The sequence below is a fragment of the Engystomops pustulosus genome, chromosome 3, assembly GCF_040894005.1.
Source record: "Engystomops pustulosus chromosome 3, aEngPut4.maternal, whole genome shotgun sequence".
Taxonomy (NCBI): domain Eukaryota; kingdom Metazoa; phylum Chordata; class Amphibia; order Anura; family Leptodactylidae; genus Engystomops; species Engystomops pustulosus.
The window spans coordinates 154,430,778-154,450,816 of NC_092413.1; the positions used below are offsets into that span (position 1 = coordinate 154,430,778).

The 20,039-nt window shown below is 41.5% G+C and overlaps 1 protein-coding gene across 2 annotated transcripts in view; it reads right to left on the reverse strand.

Annotated features, from left to right (window-relative positions):
* Positions 1 to 20,039, reverse strand: part of ATP13A3 (ATPase 13A3) — a 72,744-nt gene that overhangs the window by 44,926 nt on the left and 7,779 nt on the right. For both annotated transcript variants that reach the window (XM_072142640.1, XM_072142639.1), the window contains exons 2-9: positions 13,312 to 13,408; positions 12,006 to 12,179; positions 9,914 to 10,099; positions 9,546 to 9,616; positions 8,693 to 8,773; positions 3,210 to 3,279; positions 1,626 to 1,760; positions 475 to 547 (exon numbers count right to left, since the gene is read on the reverse strand). In XM_072142640.1, the coding sequence (XP_071998741.1) occupies positions 475 to 547; positions 1,626 to 1,760; positions 3,210 to 3,279; positions 8,693 to 8,773; positions 9,546 to 9,616; positions 9,914 to 10,099; positions 12,006 to 12,179; positions 13,312 to 13,356 (835 nt within the window). In that variant the 5' untranslated portion in view covers positions 13,357 to 13,408. The remainder of the gene's footprint in view (positions 1 to 474; positions 548 to 1,625; positions 1,761 to 3,209; positions 3,280 to 8,692; positions 8,774 to 9,545; positions 9,617 to 9,913; positions 10,100 to 12,005; positions 12,180 to 13,311; positions 13,409 to 20,039) is intronic.

Sequence of the window (20,039 nt, forward strand, 5' to 3'; positions counted from 1 at the left end):
AAAAAAAAATCTACCATCAAAATCAAGCGTGATAAACCAGGAATTGAGGAAACTAAACAAATTATATTGAAAAACTGTATAACTCTATAAATCAAATAACATCACTTGTTTGCCAAAAGTGGACAACCCCTTTAAAGAACTTCAACAGACAGGCGGGTGTGTGATCCACCTTGTATTACTGAGAAAGTCATGCTTACATGAGAGGAGTCTGAAACTAGCAGCAGGTTATAAACAAACTATCACAAGGTGTCTCTACTACTAGAGACTGAAGCCTGAAATTCAAGATAAAATTTAAATACTCAGTAAAACATTCAAAATCAAGGCAACAGACACCAGCACTGGGTTAAACCCAACCAGAAACACAGTAAAATGTTCAGTCAGCTAAAAAAAAACATGTTTAACGTTAGTGCAGCCATAGAAGACTTTTCTACCCCAAGCATAGTTAGCCCCACAGAGCCCCTTTAAATGACTTACCTTTGTTTTCTCGGGACACAGTAACTCTGACAATACTGTGAGCGGCAACCATGTCATGTAACATTATGTATTGCTATAAAAAGAAGAAAGTCATGAGTTAATGCTAGAAGGTCCCAAGTACCGTAATTTTTTTTTTAAATACAAGATATGGTGCCCAGTTTACACTTCAAGGAAGCCAGCCACCTCAAAAACATTAAAAACGCATTGGGAGAGTGGGAGAGAATTTTTACTTTCTTTTCTAGGTGATCCTGCGTGTCAAGATTAGCGACAGACAGCACCGGGATCAAGATGAAGAGGAGCGGAGGTAAGTATTAATAGGGTTTATGTTTTTGAGGTCGTTGGTTTCCTTTAATAATTCTGTGATTTGTAGATTATAAGCAGTCCTGTTATGTATAAGATTGGTTCTTTAGGTTTGTTCCCAAATTGAACTTGTATGCAAGTCAGAAGTGATATATTTTATAATTGTAACAAACTTGTTTATTGTCCCAGTGACAATTGGATTTTCCAAATTTGGGAACAAGGATCATCAACAAAGCTTCATTACAGAAACATTACATCTGATCATTGAAGTCTAGGAGTAAACTAAAGCATCCAGAGAGCTTCACCAGAGGTCACACTAGGCAGAGATCCGTCTGTAACTAGGGGTCATCTGTAAGTCAGAGACTGCCTGTAATTATTTTTCAGTCTGCCCAAATAATTTTGGTTTTTGACGGCATGATGTAAAAACAATGAATAAAACTGGTGTACAAACCACGATAAATTCCACCATTGAGTGTATCCCTGCATACATAAATATCACTGTGATAACAAGGGCACTGGAGCAATGATCACCACAGCCAACTGTGGACTAACTGGAAACTTGGGGCAAACTTTTTTAGCGGTAAGAAAATGCCCGGAACAACTTCTATCATAAGTAGTGTAATAAGCACCAGCGCCAAGGTGAATAGGCTGCAAGAGAAAGGAATGGAGCATGTCCCTGTCTTCACAAGAATAAAATAGAGCATGTAACTCCAGTCTTAGCAAAACTTATTTCCCCAAATATCTGTCAAAATGGCAGTATCACAAAGATTTTCATCTAATTTTCCAGCAAGTGGGTCATATAACACTATCAACAATACATAGGGAAGAATATGAACCAGGAAATATCTCACCTTCTTAATCGTGTACAGAGAGCTGATAATGGATATTACAGACATTAACACAATGGCACCTGCATAGTAGTAATATTCATCTGTGGACCACAAAATAACACTGAACAGTTGAAAAATGTAGAAAGGATTGAGAACCTGAAAGAAAAAATATGCAAAACAAAAGTTAAAAGATATTGTAATGCATAGAAATATGATTGTAGCAACAAAGCAATGATCACATTTGTTTTCTTGTGTGTAGGGAAAGTAAGAAAACTGCCCGATTATGGCAACTACAGTCTATTGTCTCAGGAACAAGGAGACGGGTCAGGAATAGAGGGATGCTACATATCGGATGGCTGGAAATACCAGTATAATTGTGTTTCATTATAGGGATCAATACACAGTACGTAATGTGCAATACAGTTGGATTACACTCACCGTATTATATGGCAAGTTGTTCACATTCAGGTGCATTGGGTTTGTTTTTATTTTTATAAAATACCAGATTATCAACATGGGACTAACCCAATGAAACAACATTGTTGCGTTGTCAAGGATCCGTACAGATCCTTTTGTGGCTCTGAAAAAATGTGCTGAAAATCCTCAGCTCGGCTTATACACGAGTCAATAGGCAGCCCAGCACCCAAAAATAAATAAACTTATATACTCACCCTCCGGTGGCCCCGATACACAGTACAGCTCCCCCGATGTCCGCGCGGGTCCGCATCTATCTTCCTCTGTCTTTTGTGGCTCTGATTTACCGTATATACTCGAGTATAAGCCGAGACCCCTAATTTTACCACCAAAAACTGGGAAAACCTATTGACTCGAGTATAAGCCTAGGGAGGGAAATGCATTGGTCACAGCCTCCCAGTATATAGTCAGCCTGCCCCCTTAAGTATACAGCCAGCCCAGCACTAACAAAAAAAAAAAAAAAATAAACTTATATACTCACCCTCCGGTGGCCCCGAAACACAGCGCTGCTCCCCCGATGTCCGCGCGGCTCCTCTTCTGTCTTCCTCTGTCTTTCGCAGGGTGGCGCCATGTTCTTCTCCGGCCGTCACATAGTATGACATCAGCAGCGGCCGCGTCATACTATGTGCCTGCCGGGCGGGAAGAACATGGCGCCGCCCTGCGAAAGACAGAGGAAGATAGATGCGGACCCGCGCGGACATCGGGGGAGCTGTACTGTGTATCGGGGCCACCGGAGGGTGAGTATATAAGTTTATTTATTTTTGGGTGCTGGGCTGCCTATTGACTCGTGTATAAGCCGAGCTGAGGATTTTCAGCACATTTTTGTGCTGAAAAACTCGGCTTATACACGAATATATACGGTACATATATTCCATCTAATATACAAGTTGTGGCAAAGAAATATAAGCCATTGGATGATGTGACCTATGATGCTGTACCAGGACTTTATTCTTTATGAATATATAGCGTGCCGATGTATACGCTTCTAACATACCTAAAGAATGAATAATCTTCAGTGATGTTGTAAGAAGACTGATTCTTGAACTGTATCAATTTATTAGCAAGGACGAACTGCAAGAAAAATATGTAGCAAAACCCAACCAGCTCAAACTGGCCGAGGATTCAACTTACCTCCTTTATAAGAAGCTTAAAAAGAGAAGGCACTTTAACAGTAATTTCATTTATTCCATAAAATAACTTCCTGAAAGACAAAAGAAAAAACATAAATGAATTCAACTTATATAAACTACTAAACTGCTTCAGAATGCAGAGAAAAAGGTTGTGGTGGTGGAACCTTATAAGAATAAAACAAAACATTAATCTTGCAAATGCAGACATAGCTCTTTACATCTTCACATCTTCATTTATAGCAACAGCTATAAATACTTAAGATTATTGCCTTTGCGTAACCATTCTCCACATTATCAGCATAACTTTGTAACAAGAGCATGCTGATAAAGTCAATATGAAGGTAGTGTTATATAGTAGTGAACTATAGTAGTGCATAACATAAAAGAAACCTGCTGATAACACACATTTGGAGCGCTTGGACAACTTGTTTATAGACGTTTTCTTAGAAAGTCACTTGAAATACATACTGTACTTGCACCTTTTTTGACGCCTTGGAATTACCATTCATAAAACCGTGCAGTTTTCACACTGACCACTAGGTGTCAGCACAACATATTTATAGATTTTGGGGCAGATTTATCAAGTGTCTGAAAGTCAGAATATTTCCAATTGCCCATGGCAACCAATTACAGCTCCCCATTAAAATATTCATGAGCACTGGTGAAATGAAAGCTGAGCTGTGATTGGTTGCCATGGGCAACTGGAAATATTCTGACTTTCAGACTGCTTGATAAATCTGCCCCTTTGAGTCAAAAAGGAGACTGCCGCTCATTTCTCGCCATCCACCTACAAAAATCCATAACTACTGTATTTTTCTGACTATAAGGAGCACCCGAGTATAAGGCACACCATCAATAAATGCCTGCTAAAATGTCTAGGTTCATATATAAGGCGCATCGGATTATAAGGCGCACCCGATTAGAAGGATGAATGACCATCAGGTGGCAGACCTGTGCACAGTTCAAGGCAGATGTCTGTAATTATTGTTCATATATAAGGTGCACTGGACTATAAGGCGCACCTTTGATTTCTGAGAAAATCAAAGGATTTTTTCTGCGCCTTATAATCCGAAAAATACGGTAATTCATTTTTCCTTGCACAGAGCTGTGTGAGGGATTATTTTCTGTGTAACAAATTGCACTTCTCAGTGACTTTATTTATTAGTCCATGCAGTGTACTGGGAAGCTGGAATAAAATTCCAAAACATGGTGATATTGGTAAAAAAAAAAATAAATAAATCATTTGCGTCGCTTTCTTGTGGGCTCAGTTTTCACAACTTTCACTGTACGCTCCAATTTATTCTTTGGTTCGGTACAATCATGGTGATAACAAATTTATATTTTTTTATTGTGATTCAATACATTTTCAAAAATTTAACGAATTTGTACGAAAAAAAAAAACCCATTTTCGCCATCTTCAGACGCTAATAACTTTTAAAAATTAGCTGATGTTTTCATTGCTACATTTTGAGGACTGTGGTTTACTGCCAGCAATAAAGGTTCTTATATTTGGGCATTTTGGGACACGGCGATACCTAACGTGTTTGTGATTTTTACTGCTTATTACATTTTATATCAGTTCTAGGGAAAGGGGGTGATTTGAACTTTTAGGGGTTTTTTTTTCTTTACAATTTTATAGACCCTCTAGGGCAGTGGTTCTCAACCTTTCTAATGCTGTGACCCTGCAATACAGTTCCTAAACCATGTACAACACTATAACTACTATAATACTGCCCCCCATCTACAAGACTATAACTACTATAATACTGACCCCTATGTACAAGACTATAACTACTATAATACTGCCCCCTATCTACAAGAATATAACTACTATAATAGTGCCCCCTATGTACAAGACTATAACTACTATAATACTGCCCCCTATGTACAAGAATATAACTACTATAATACTGCCCCCTATGTACAAGACTATAACTACTATAATACTGCCCCCTATGTACAAGAATATAACTACTATAATACTGCCCCCTATGTACAAGAATATAACTACTATAATACTGCCCCCTATGTACAAGAATATAACTACTATAATACTTCCCCCTATGTACAAGAATATAACTACTATAATACTTCCCCCTATGTACAAGAATATAACTACTATAATACTTCCCCCTATGTACAAGAATATAACTACTATAATACTTCCCCCTGTGTACAAGAATATAACTACTATAATACTGCCCCTATGTACAGTAATATAACTACTATAATACTGCTCCCTATGTACAAGAATATAACTACTATAATACTATAATACTAACCGTTATATTGTACCACTATGTACAAGAATATCACTGCCATAATACTGCCCCCTAGTTCTAGTTCCCCCTCCCTCCTACCAAGGGCCAGCTCCAGGTTTTAGTAGGCCCCTGGGCGACAGAGCCTCAGGGGGCCGATTTGCAGTGAACTCACGTGACAGTATTTAAAATTCAGAATCTCAAACGGTCTCCTGTTCCCCGAAACATTCCCTAGTTTATCATCCCAAACAGCCGTATCATGGTCAGGGCAGTTTTGAGGTCATTTAACCAACAGGACGAGCCTAAAAATGTGTGCCCCTACCCTCTGCCAAGTAATAAAACTAAAGCTTCAACTCAGCTGCAGCGGCACCTCATAATACACCCCTGAGCTGCAGCGGCACCTCATAATACACCCCTGAGCTGCTGCGGAACCTCATAATACACCCCTGAGCTGCAGCGGAACCTCATTATACACCCCTGAGCTGCAGCGGAACCTCATTATACACCCCTGAGCTGCAGCGGAACCTCATTATACACCCCTGAGCTGCAGCGGAACCTCATAATACACCCCTGAGCTGCAGCGGAACCTCATAATACACCCCTGAGCTGCAGCGGAACCTCATAATACACCCCTGAGCTGCAGCGGAACCTCATAATACACCCCTGAGCTGCAGCGGAACCTCATAATACACCCCTGAGCTGCAGCGGAACCTCATAATACACCCCTGAGCTGCAGCGGAACCTCATAATACACCCCTGAGCTGCAGCGGAACCTCATAATACACCCCTGAGCTGCAGCGGAACCTCATAATACACCCCTGAGCTGCAGCGGAACCTCATAATACACCCCTGAGCTGCAGCGGAACCTCATAATACACCCCTGAGCTGCAGCGGAACCTCATAATACACCCCTGAGCTGCAGCGGAACCTCATAATACACCCCTGAGCTGCAGCGGAACCTCATAATACACCCCTGAGCTGCAGCGGAACCTCATAATACACCCCTGAGCTGCAGCGGAACCTCATAATACACCCCTGAGCTGCAGCGGAACCTCATAATACACCCCTGAGCTGCAGCGGAACCTCATAATACACCCCTGAGCTGCAGCGGAACCTCATAATACACCCCTGAGCTGCAGCGGAACCTCATAATACACCCCTGAGCTGCAGCGGAACCTCATAATACACCCCTGAGCTGCAGCGGAACCTCATAATACACTCCTGAGCTGCTGCGGAACCTCATAATACACCCCTGAGCTGCTGCGGAACCTCATAATACACCCCTGAGCTGCTGCGGAACCTCATAATACACCCCTGAGCTGCTGCGGAACCTCATAATACACCCCTGAGCTGCTGCGGAACCTCATAATACACCCCTGAGCTGCTGCAGAACCTCATAATAAACCCCTGAGCTGCTGCGGAACCTCATAATACACCCCTGAGCTGCTGCGGAACCTCATAATACACATCTCAGCTGCTGCAGAACCTCATAATACACATCAATACTGACACAGAGCCCTCTCTCCTTCTCATGTACATACAAACCAACAGACAGTCACACATGCAGCAAGTATAGCTACATGCAGATACATACATACATACATACATACATACATACATACATACATACATACAAGCATGGAGGCAAACACACACACACTGACAGACAGATACATACAGATACACATGGAGACATACACATTATCACACATACCATACACTCACTATATGGATCAGTACTACACATCCATACATGTCACATACCATCACACTCCCTGTGGTGTTTGCAGCATCCCTGGCATCACACAGAGGAGTCTTCAGGCTTCTGCTCCTCCACCTCTTCGTCCTGATTTCTGAGCTGCCAGACTTCTGCTTTACTGCAGCTCCCCTTGTTTTCATCCTACTTCCTGCCCCCACTTTTGGTCACCCCTGCTACCCCCAGTTCTAGAACCCCCCCCCCTTCTGCCCCCAGTTCTACAACCCCCCTTCTGCCCCCTGTTCTACAACCCCCCTTCTGCCCCCAGTTCTACAACCCCCCTTCTGCCCCCAGTTCTACAACCCCCCTTCTGCCCCCAGTTCTACAACCCCCCTTCTGCCCCCAGTTCTACAACCCCCCTTCTGCCCCCAGTTTTGGAGCTGCTTCAAGTTCTAGTTTCTACTCACTATGAGCAGAGCAGTCCTGTTCTGCGGGAGTCTGTGTAGAGGAGAAGCTGGAGGGTCATGTGATGATGACATCACCACAGGTCCTCCAGTTTCCCCTGTATACAGCAGCCGACAGGTCGCAGTGAATGCTTATAACACACGTTTTATTACGTTTTTTTGCCGTGAAACGCAGCAAAAAACTTAATAGAATCACGACCCCTGTGTTTTGGTCGTTTGCCCCCTGCCGGGGTCGCGACCCACAGGTTGTGAACCGCTGCTCTAGGGTATATTAACCCTACATGGTCTGATCATTCATACCATATACTGCAATACTACTGTATTGCAGTATATGGCATTTTTACATAGGATTCATTACAACGAGCCAGTGGCTCATTATAACGTCTGCAGAAGTGTAGCTATGTTTGGTTCAAAATGCATAAAAGCAGATGGCAGATTTCCTCCAACCCATCACTTTAGTGTTCTTTCAACAAGGCCAAAAGGTCTATTTGTTGTATTTATTAATGCCACTATATAAATTACTGATTAACTTTCTAACTTATTAAAAAGAAAGAAGGAAGAAGACTGCAATCCCACCATGTTTTTTTGAGCAGTAGCTCATAGCACATTTGTAGTAATGAATTGACAGTCCAGCCAGGCTCCAAACACGATGCTTTCTTTATTAATGCATTTAGTAGCAATACATAGTATCCACTCTGGCAGATAAATGTAGCCTACACGTTTCAGGCAGTGAACTTGTCCTTAGTCATGGCTGAGGACAGGTTCACTGCCTTAAACGTGTAGGCTACATTTATCTGCCAGAGTGGATACTATGTATTGCTACTAAATGCATTAATAAAGAAAGCATCGTGTTTGGAGCCTGGCTGGACCGTCAATTCATTACTACAAATGTGCTAAATGTTTTATACCTTTATTCTGTAAGTCAGTACAATGAAAATGCTATCAAATAGGTGTAGGTATTTTCTGCACAATAAAACCCTTTTATAAACATAACTTGTTTTAGCGAAGCTGCATTTAAAATTGCTCTAATTATGCTTGTATAATGAGCATAAAAGGAGGTACATACCTATAATTGTGGCGTTCTTTGCTCAATCCTTTGCTGTGCTCAGTGTGTATGGCGACACATGAAACCCTATCGTCTAGACCCCTACAAAGAAACAAGATGCCTCAATGTTTAGAAAATGGAATAAAATATTTTACAGAATTCAATCTGAACACAATATACAGGCAGTCCCCGGGTTACATACAAGATAGGGACTGTAGGTTTGTTCTTAAGTTGAATTTGTATGTAAGTCGAAACTGTATATTTTATCATTGTAGTTCCCGACAATTTTTTTTTTTGCCCCAGTGACAATTGGAGTTTCACATTTTTTTGCTGTAATAGGACCAAGAATTATCAATAAAGCTTCATTGCAGACAATTTTAAGCTGATTATTGCAGTCTGGGACTATTTTAAAGCATCCAGAGAGCTTCACCAGAGGTCACAGTGGGCAGAGGGGTCTGTCTGTAACTATGGGTTGTCTGTAAGTCGGGTGTCCTTAAGTAGGGGACCGCCTGTAATGTAATATAAACTATAATTCTGCCAATTGCCATCAATGAAGGTGCTGTTAAGCCAAGCGCTGCAGCTCAATCCCATGTGAAATGCAGCCTGTGCCAATTTTTCTATAATGAATATTGGCGGCACAACGGAAGTTGGTCTTTTCTACATAAAAGTCAATTAGAAGCACTGGTAATTAAAAGAGCTTTCCCTTTTCACCAGTATTTACTTTGTGCTGTCCAGAATGGAGGAGAACAAACTATAATGCTTATACAGTAGATAACTGAATCACTATAGAAGAGAAGCGAGGATGCAGTGAGGATGTAATTACACATACAAGAAAAATACATAGAACATCCCAATAACATGGACCATCACTTACGTTAAGTAGTTAAAAGTTTGATGCAAATCATTCCAGTAGTAAGTCACACTGTGATGGACAAAATAATGAACCTGTAATAACAAAGGTTAATATATAACAGGCATATTATGAAACACCAGGAACATCTTCAGTAATACTGGTTTGCTTTCACTTTAACTTGAGAACTACAAACTTAATAGCACAGCCAAAAAAAGGCATTTACACTTCCAATTTCCATTTTAACTGGCAGCTAAATCCTCAACAGATACCTGATTACACAATAAGCCTCTGTTTCTGAACAGAGCAAAGGTTATAAATGCTGCACCCATTGTCTCAGCACAGCAATGTATATGGACAACATTAAACACAAGATCTAGAAGAAGCTATACCTCGTTTTGTGGGATTGCCGTGTTGGTCATTGGATGACCTTCGCTGTGCTCGGTGGGACTCTCTGGTAGGTGGCCTGTGTGCCCATTGATCACTTTGCTTTCCATGGATTCTGGGCTTTGAAAGGGATCTGTTCCTGGACACAAACGTACTCGAACCTTTGCACAAAACCATCTTTTGAACTCGTCCTGGCAAATAAAAGAAAATAATTTGTTGGCAGAAATGGATTCGATTAACTCTCAGTGGCTGCACCATGTGCAGGTTTTAGAGTTTTTCCTACTTTGCTCCTACAAACATGAAGAGGATAGTAATTCTACATGCCATAAGAATGAAATCTATCATGTACATGCCATATGGTGAACCACTATACGATAAGCTCTCCTGCATAGCCCTCCTTTTGCTCCGCTTGTATACAAAGGCCACAGCGGTGACATCACATGAGTGACACATGACGGCAGCAGCCTATCAATGTGCTGCAGCCTGAGTGCAAGGCTGTGATGTCTGCAGTCAGAGTGCAAAAGTGGAAGGACCTCTGCAGACCACCACCCTCCTCCGAGCTTCTCCACATCACACAGGATCTACCTGTCCAATCCGAGCCAGGACTCTAGCTACAGACGTGACATCACAGCAAGTGGGGACAACTGAGGTAGGAAACATTTGGTTTTTGCCCAGAAAACAAACTTTATCCATACTATTTTACTTTGATAAGGAAAAATCTTTATCAAAGGATGTGGAATTGAGGCATTTCAGTACATAGATTTGCAGGGAACAGAGTATTCTTGGTTGGTTCCTGTGCAAGGAACTATATGATCACAGAAGTGATTATTTGGGTAATAAATAGAATTTTGTTCAGAAATGAACTTAAAATGTATGCACACGTGATATATTTGGAGACGGCACAGAGCATCCTCACAAACAAACACACTGTGAGGGAGATTTATCAGGACTTGTATGCCAGTTTTTTGGGCATATAAGCCCTGAAATAATCACAATTATTGAAGCGAAGCTAGAAATCGCAATTATTATGCCAAATGAAGGAAAGTGTGCCAGGGAGTGGAGTATGCCTCCATGGGACGTTCCGGTGCTGCACAGGAGGACTGGCATACAGCTTTCTCCTCATCAATGTGTGTACACATTGGTCTGTCCCTCAGTAAGACCTTTACCTATTGTGAAGAGTAGGTAGGAAATATATTTAGGTAAATGTAGAATGAATGGGGTCTGTTAGAGAAAAGGAAAAAAAGTCTTTACATAGACGGGGCAATTTTTTCTAGACTTTCCCGGTGGTAAAGGAAATCTGCCATCACAATGAAGCGTGGATAAACTAGGGACACCTATTCCTAGATCCAGGCACCTGCTCCCTTAGCCAGCCCCCATCCGACTGTGTGCGGAAACATCCTCTGCTGAGATTGCATTAGGCAGGGGGTAACAGCAGAGCCTCATTAGCATAATTTTAAAAGTTGATTTTAGAAGTAGGGAGGCCATGGATAACACATATAAGAAGATTACTACAGTCACAGTGCATGGGTCTGGAAGTGCCCTTGGTTGATCATGCCTGACTTGTGGTATATTTCCTTTAAGCATTTTTGACTTTCAAGACATCAGTAATACGTAAGGGATAAGATATTGGGAAAATATTTGCCGTGTATAATCATCAATGCTTTTACAATTAATGTCCATGTGCATGATATAGACTATAAGCCCTCATGGCAGAGTTCTCAATCCACTTGTATCTGTTTAATGCAGTTATGTGCCTTTTGCACTTTCATTTGTTCTGGTCTATATTCAATTTATGTGCACCCCTTATCAAACGTACAGCACCGTGGTATCAATTATGCTCTAAAACTAAATAATGATGATAATTAATGTGCAAGACTATTTTCTCATGAAGCCCAATGCAAGATGAGTAGAGGGCAGCAGAGTCAGCAGAAGAATTATAAAGTCAATAACCCTGCAGCTATAAAAGTTCTATAAACAAGCAGCCAACAAATGATCATTTCAACAAAGAACAATTTCCAGGAGCTCATGTGGCTTGTTACGTCTGCCTCTCAGCTTGTATAAGCCAGGTCAAGCTACCCGAATAACTTCTAGACTTACAGTCGTTCTCAGCAGCACAACATCACAGTCCCTCAATGTGGTCCGAGTGCACGTTGCCTTCACACGCCACTTAGGCATCCAATAGAGAAGGAGGAGGAGAAACCCTCCGGTACACACCACCCCTACAGCCACCAAAGCCAACTTCCACCGGCAGAGATTGTATCCATAGATCTCCTGTATGGTAAAAGAAAGGAAAGTGGTTAAGATCTCACAATGATTGACAAATGGAATTGTGTTTTGGAAACAACTGAACTGGAAAGGTTGTTAAAAATTCTATGTTGTTATTCATTTAAGTATAGACACCTGCCTATAAACTGCTCTTTCTAGGTATAAACAAAATACAGGTTGTACTGTATCTTATCCCACAGACCAACTTATCATTCAGCTCAGTTGCTCCTGCTCTATATCATTCTTTCTAGAAATAACACTGCATTTTAATGGTGACAGGCTCCTGTATAATGATATTACAACCCAAACTTGAGTTATTTTTATCATGTATTTAATTCATATGGAGATTAGAAGAGGGAAGGGAAAACAACAACAGAGACCAGAACACTATCAGAATTTCCTGATGTATCTGCTTGGTGTGTAAGGCTAGGGATAACTGGCTCTTACTCAACAGACAAACTAATGCTCATCTGTCTGATCCCCAATAGAGAGACTGGGTCTGAACAAGATAAGGGTCATTGGAGGTGAACACATTTAAAGGAAATCTACAATTTGTTTTTGTATATTGTGAACCAAACATACCATGAAAATGCTGTTGCTACACTGATGCAGAAACATATCTTGTTTTAACCCTGATCTGAGTGGTTTTGCTCAAAAAAAAAAAAAAAAATTATATAAAATTCAGGACTTTGGGAAAGTGGGGTGCAGAATGGCTGCCGTACATAAACACGTTACACAAAGCTTCCTGAACTGTCCAGATAGGACTAATCAACCTGAGCTGAATGACTCATACACAGTAGCCGGGGGATAGTAAAGCGAACGAGTACATAATTAGGGTAAGAGGAGAAACACCGGCGCTACCACATGAGCGACAGAGCCTCATTATCATAATTTTAGATTTGCTTCTTTCAGCAAAATCAATAGGTTCAGGGATTAAACAAGATACATTTTTACATCAATGTAGCAACAGCAATCATTTGCATGAAAACAAAATGGTAGATTTCCTTACAACACAAAGTGAAATAAAATTAGAAAAATAAAAAATAACACTAGAAAACAAGATCTAAAGCAATACAACAAACTGCTACCATATTTTGTCATTTATTTTAGGCAGTAAAAAAAGAAAGAAAAGTCTCACCATCTCATCTTCCTGCCCCTTATTGATCTTCTCCCCATTCTCCATTTTCAGAGAGTTCAGAAAAAGTCCCTTCAAACTTCAAGGTACCGGACTAATACTGAAGAAAAAAGAAGAAAAGAACACATAAGCAGCTAGCACTGTTACAGAGAAAAAGGAGCCCACGCTCCTTCACAATTCAGGTTTTTACTTTAACTTAATAATCTACATCAATAATCAAAGACAATGGCAATGCACTTTTCCCATCTCCTATTATAGTACATTCACAATCAGCCGAGCTGAGCATGCAGGTGTATGTGTGAGTGTACGGGGTAAGAAAGAAAAGCTGTCCGAGACCCTGAAAAGTACGACTGGCTTTATGCTAAAAGTGCATGTGTATACACTACTTGATAAATACTGCACATACAGTTATCTGATCAACAAGATAGCAAGAAAGGGTAGGAAGATCAAAGATTAGCTGCAGGATTAGTTTTATTAACCGTTCCTTAACCAATTACGTAAATGCCCATCTTCTGTGGGTTCTGGATTATGCGATTATTACGTACCTTTAGGGACGATTATCAGATCTATGCTGCACGTCCAGACAATATGGACAGGTGCAAGCAAAAAGAGGTATGCCGAAAAAGGGTGAATTCATACATGCGTATTTCACATTATTGTGCGTTTTGCTGCTTTAACGCACCCCAATAGACAATGATAGCTGGTTTGAAGGACAGATATAATGCTAGATACAAGCTGGCAACAGTGGGTTAAGGGTTAAGTGGCTGATGATTCAGTGGAATAAGTTGTGGTGCTGGAGTCATTCATAAAGAATGCAAGACAATATTACTGTTAAAAATAACACTCGATTCATCACATTACTCCTGCCCAAACTAGGAGAACAAACAGAGCCCCGTATACTGGAGCACACCGCCATGGCTCAGGAAGCCTGCCATACAATGCACAGCTGCAGAGGGGGATCCATGTAACCCGTGCCCCCATAGACCTGGCATGTCACCACCTGGCATTATATACTGAGCGGCTCCAGATTATAATAGGTCACAAACCTCCATTGAATTATTCAGGAATAAACATTGTTAAAGCTTCAAGAGGCAAAATTATCTAAATTTAAGCAAATTACTGAAAATTCTCATCCACTCACAATAGTAAAAGTAATAAAATCACAATTAAACACTTGAGTGAGCTTCTTCAAGCTGACCAAGTCGCCCACGCGAGGGCTGCCCCGGCTCATAGTTCCTTAATACTGCACAGTTACGTCATTATGGAAATACAGAGTCACCACTGTATGACCCAAACCCACTTATACACGCTGGTGTTTTCCAGAGCCGGGCGTCTATTTAGCCAACTTGTGCATGACAAGGAATTCATTTACTAAGCGCTCTCCAAAATGGGGAAAACTTATGCCAGATTCACAGCTGAAAAGCAGTTTTTATGACGACTGCTATAAGTTACCGAGTCTATTTGGGAAACCAAATAAAACAGACGATATCATAAACAGACAATAAAATCTTACTATATGATGTAAGAAGCCATACAGAAAGAAACAGAAGCCCTCTCCTGCCGTATCTAACAATCCAATGCATAAACCTGAACATAGCCAAACGTTCTCCTCTAAATTCTAGTAAATATGAAGAAGTTACCTCTTTCCAGCTTCTTTATCAAGAGTCCAGTGCAATTCCTCCTGTTATCAATGGTCAAGTGAAGCCGTGCTCAGCAGCCCCCAGCATATCAGCAGGGGAAGTCCTGCCACTCAACTATTTTGTCTAAAATCTAAAAAAAGGTCTCCAAGGACCTTTCAGACTTCTTTATCAAGAGATTACAATATCAAAGAAATTTGGCACTGTTTGTTTATTTGGAACAATTGCAAACTCTAATCGGGCCCTCGTAGAGGATATGCCTTCAGCGCCCAGACAAGTGCTGTGCCTCATTCTATTCAACCCGAACAGACGGCTCGTGGAGTCCTCGGACAGAGTTCCATGTGCATGCATGAGCCCTGATGTTATCTCCCAGGGTAAAGCACTATAGGATATTATGCTGCTGACCAAACCCTTCCTTCCATTTATGAGCAGATCTATGCTAGGTACTTCTAAACCATGGATAAGAAAGACAAAGGGAACACAAAGCATGCACACTGCATCCAGGGTGGGCCTGGAATGTCACCAGTATGGAGAAACTCATGCTCCAACCACAGGCTAAGTGTCCTGCATGTATGAAAAATATGTAAGAGCTTTCAAATGTTAAAGGACATCTACCACCAGGATGAAGGATTGTAGACCAAGTGCACTGACATACTGGTGCATCCCCCTCTGACAGCACCTGCTCTTCTTTTAGTCTTATTCGCTTTTTTTTCTGAGCTCCTACGGCTCATTTGCATAATTTTGAAAAACTTTAACAATAACAAAGGCATAAGAAGCTAAAAGAAGTGTTGAACCTGACAAAGGGGGCACACACCTGAATGTAGGTGTGCTTGCTTTACAATCCATCATGGTGGTACATGTCCTTTAAAGCATCACGTCTGAGGAGTCGTCCTACAAAATAAAATAGATTGTACAGTAGGTTCTGTTCCTGTCAATTTTGCAGCCATTTGCAGGCATTTTTAACCCCTTATCACTGATGCTTGTTTTCCGCTTAAAGGGAACATGTCACCAGAGGGCTATACTTTACTGGGTACAGGTTCCTAGACTCGCTGTAAGTGCATTACAGATATGCTTTTATACTACTTTAATGTTTAGTTGTTCATTTAATAAGCCTGCTTACACTTTACCTGGCTCCATGCCAGCGTCTTCCTAAAAGTCCTGGGGAAGCCAAATTTCATAATGTGACGTCCGCATTCTAATTATGATATTTCATTCCCTCAGAGTCCCGCTCATCTATATTCAGCACAACTTCTTCCTTTGCCAAGCCCCCCCCCCCTCTCGTGATGTCAGCCCACCAGACATGAAAACCTTGCGTGGGGAGCCTTCTATCTCAGTCATGAGCAGCGAGCCGGCTTGCTGCTCACTGCGCATGCGCCCCGTTCCTACGCTGTGTAACGACGCACAAACTAGGGGTTAATGGTTGTACAGGCCGTAAACAATGTTTGCATGTAAAGACTGATCTGCACACATCATCCACTGCACTTTTTATACCACCTTTATAATGATGACACTTAATTTCCCACTTACCTCTAAGTTTTCCAAAATTGCAATCTCCTTTACTTGAGGACTAGAAGTCCTGACAGGCAGCCTCCTCACTCTCCCTCTACAACCCTTGTCCTAGGTACAACACTCTACAATAAATGACCAATAAACTGGTGTACAAGTCCTGATAAAGGTCTCACATTGCTCGCAGGTTGCAAGAAAGAAGCAGTAAAGGCGCACAGAACCATTAGTCATTGGACAACCATCTCCCCCAATTCCCTCATACACAATCAGATCAACTGAAAGAGTTTCTGTAATGAATGAAGAAAGTCTTCTATAGGTGACTAATCTCAAAAAAGTATTGGGCAGCTGAATTTAAAAGTTTTTAACAGTCTTAAAAGGTTAGATAACCTTAAAGAACATCTACCATCAGGGTGAAGGATTGTAAGCCAAGAACACTTACATGCTGCCGCGTGCCCCCTCAGTCAGGATCTGCTCTTCTTTCTTAAGCTCTAATTTTACAATAAAAAAAGCCTTAACATCTATGGAGCCCCTCAGGTTCATTTGCATAATTTTTAAGGGAGTCTGGAGCCCCTCAGGTTCATTTGAATATTTTTAAAGCCTTTTTTCATAAACACAAGGGCACGAGAAGCAAGAAGAAAATCAGATCCTGTCTGAGGGGGTACACACCAGCATGTAAGTGTTCTTGGCAGTATATGTATGTGCGCTTGCCCGGCTCTAGCATTGGCATGCTGGAGAGGATGAGGGGTAAACACTGCTCATCCCTATCCTCTCCATGGGAAACAGTGCTGCCCAGTCGCGGGAAAGATGGAGCAGGCACACGCGTAGCACCATACCGCCAACGGGCCGCAATAGTTGTCTATGTGGACGTGTGTTGACCAGATATACAGCAGTGTGAATGGGGCTGTATGGATCTGTTTAATAACAGTTTGCATAAACCTTTCAGTATGGAATACACAACGAGACACAATTTCCTACAATATTAATTCTGTTGCAAACCAAAAGTTACATTGTAATTCAAATGGACTATGGGTTAGAGATAAAATCATATTACATCTCGGTGTTAAAAGTGACTGACCAGAAGAAGCAATTATTGTACAGGACAGATCCTACTGGCGAAATCACTGAATGAATAGCATGGCCAACAATAGAAATGACATAATAAAGAGCATGAATACATGGAAAATGCTCACAAAGACCCATACTCCATGCTCACTTTATCACTTCCCATCTGGGGACTTGTATTTTCAGGCAATCTTTTGTTTGGTGTTTAGACTTTAGGAAGACCATTGTGTGATACGAGACCCAGCTACAAACTGTATTTATATTTCATCATTCTAAAAAAAAAGGTAAATCATTCTATGCAATAGACCAGAGGAAATGAAAGCAGCAGAAATGTGCTGTGATCGGCCATAAGTTCCTACATCACAAAATGTATTCAATCTTTTTTTTTTTTTGCAGCATGCGGATAAGATTTGGAGAATTCCCATCAGCCATGCTGTAAGCTCAGCTAAGATGCAGCTATTTCACATGGGGCATCCCTAGCCTTCGTGGGAGCTGCACACGAAACAGCTATTGTTACCCCGCGATTATCTGCAGAAAACACGGTACAGCATTAGACTGTCGGAGGAAAACAGGCAGATTTAAAGTCGATTTAAAGACAACTAAACCATCTACAGTTACTTATGGACTGGTGATTCAGGTTGCGTTCATATGTGGCGTTTATATTACGTTTTGAAATGCAAGACAACAGCTGAGGAGAGGAGATTTGCCCAATTAAGTTGCTGTTAACATAAGGTTAACACCACGTGTGATCGCAGTCTCACGGTCACAAATAGTGATGAGCGGGTCCGAACTTTAAGTCCCGCAGTTTCACCCAAATCGGACACATTACTTGATGGGCTTCAGAGCAGACAATCAGGCAGCATTACGCCCCTAGCAACGAGGCATGGCTGTGATTGGCCAGGTGGACATCTGGTGAACACCTGACCAATCGCCGCTATGCCTAGTTGCTAGGGGTGTAAAGCTCGGGTCTGCTCACCTCTAGTCACAAAGCACCCTGTATTTTTTTCTCTCCATATAAAAATAATTTAAAAAAATATATATTATTTGTTATCAGATTCATCTCTGGTGGGTGGGAGGGGGGTACAAATAGTGGCCACGTACAGGTGTTTTCATTTGGTTTCTTGTTCCAAAAGCCCGGACAGTTTTCTGCAGCAGCGTATTTTAAAGAAAACTCCTGCACGGCGTGTCTGGTCGTGAAAAGGCCCACGCAGGAGATCCCCCCCATGCTAGTAGCATTGATATGTTGGGTAGAACAAGAAGGGGGATCCACGCTCAGACCCTTTTATTCTGAGGCGGAATCTCAAACCCCAGCTGTCAGAGATTTCACCATCTGAAATTCTACAGCGAGGATATATCGGATATATAGGTCTCCTAGATGTGAAGCCGTGTACTTGTGATAACAGGTAGCAATTACTCATTCCACATTTACAAACAAGCGTCACTTTCTGAAGGCAGACGTACAGCAAACTCATTGTGACAAGTATCTCGTAGGCCTGGCAGCGGCCGCACGTCATTACCACTTTACAAAACCAACAGATGCCAGATAACCCGTCTGTGCCAAACTCCAACCAGATCCATCTTACAGATAAATCACAGACAGAAGACCAGTTATGAAGAGTCATTTCCACGATGAACGCTATAGTCATTCTTTAGGGCGTCACAATTACCTGGGCACCCAATACCTGTATACCTGAAAATTTGGTGCCAAAAACCCCCAATTATAATGAGGCAGTAGACGGCCCCAGGATAACACAGGCCATTGTCTGATATACATGCACAATTTGGGGCAGGTCAGTATGTGTGATGTGCAGATTTGAACATTTGCATTACAAAGCATGACAATCACACTCTATCATAGGTGGCTGCAATGATAATCTCACCCTAGATGTAAATAGTTGTTGAACCATCCAAATATTTGTATTAAATTGTATTAGGTTGTATAGGTTGTACATTTAAGTGCAGAATACACAAAAGTTCTGCTTTATTTTTTACACTGCATTGTACATTAATCACTACCAAGGCTACTATGGAAGATAGCCGGGTGGACATCCAGCTTCCCAGATTTAGCTACTAGATGACATTGGGGAGGATAAAGCATAGAACACACCAAATATCAATGTCACCAACAGAGAACGGCCTCAACTACTTGCTAGCTGTCAGGAATCTCAGTCCCATCCAGAAAAGGCAGGAGAAATATATTATATTATATATATAATATATATTAGCCACCACCTATAGGAGAGGTGTACTCACACCACATTAAGTACACTTCACAGCACAAATTGCCTGTGCTTAGGTCAGACCTGTTGGGATCCGACATTCAGCATCCCCTCAGCTGTATAAATGACCCAAAAAACATGAAATTCTGTGTATAGTCACTACACTGCAAACAATGAAATAAGATGACATCCGAGAGTTGGGCCACTGGTCAGATATTGATGGCGGATGCCAACATTCAGCCAACAATAGTGAACCAGGAAAAGACCTATGATAAAACACCATTCAGCACACATTTACTATACACAC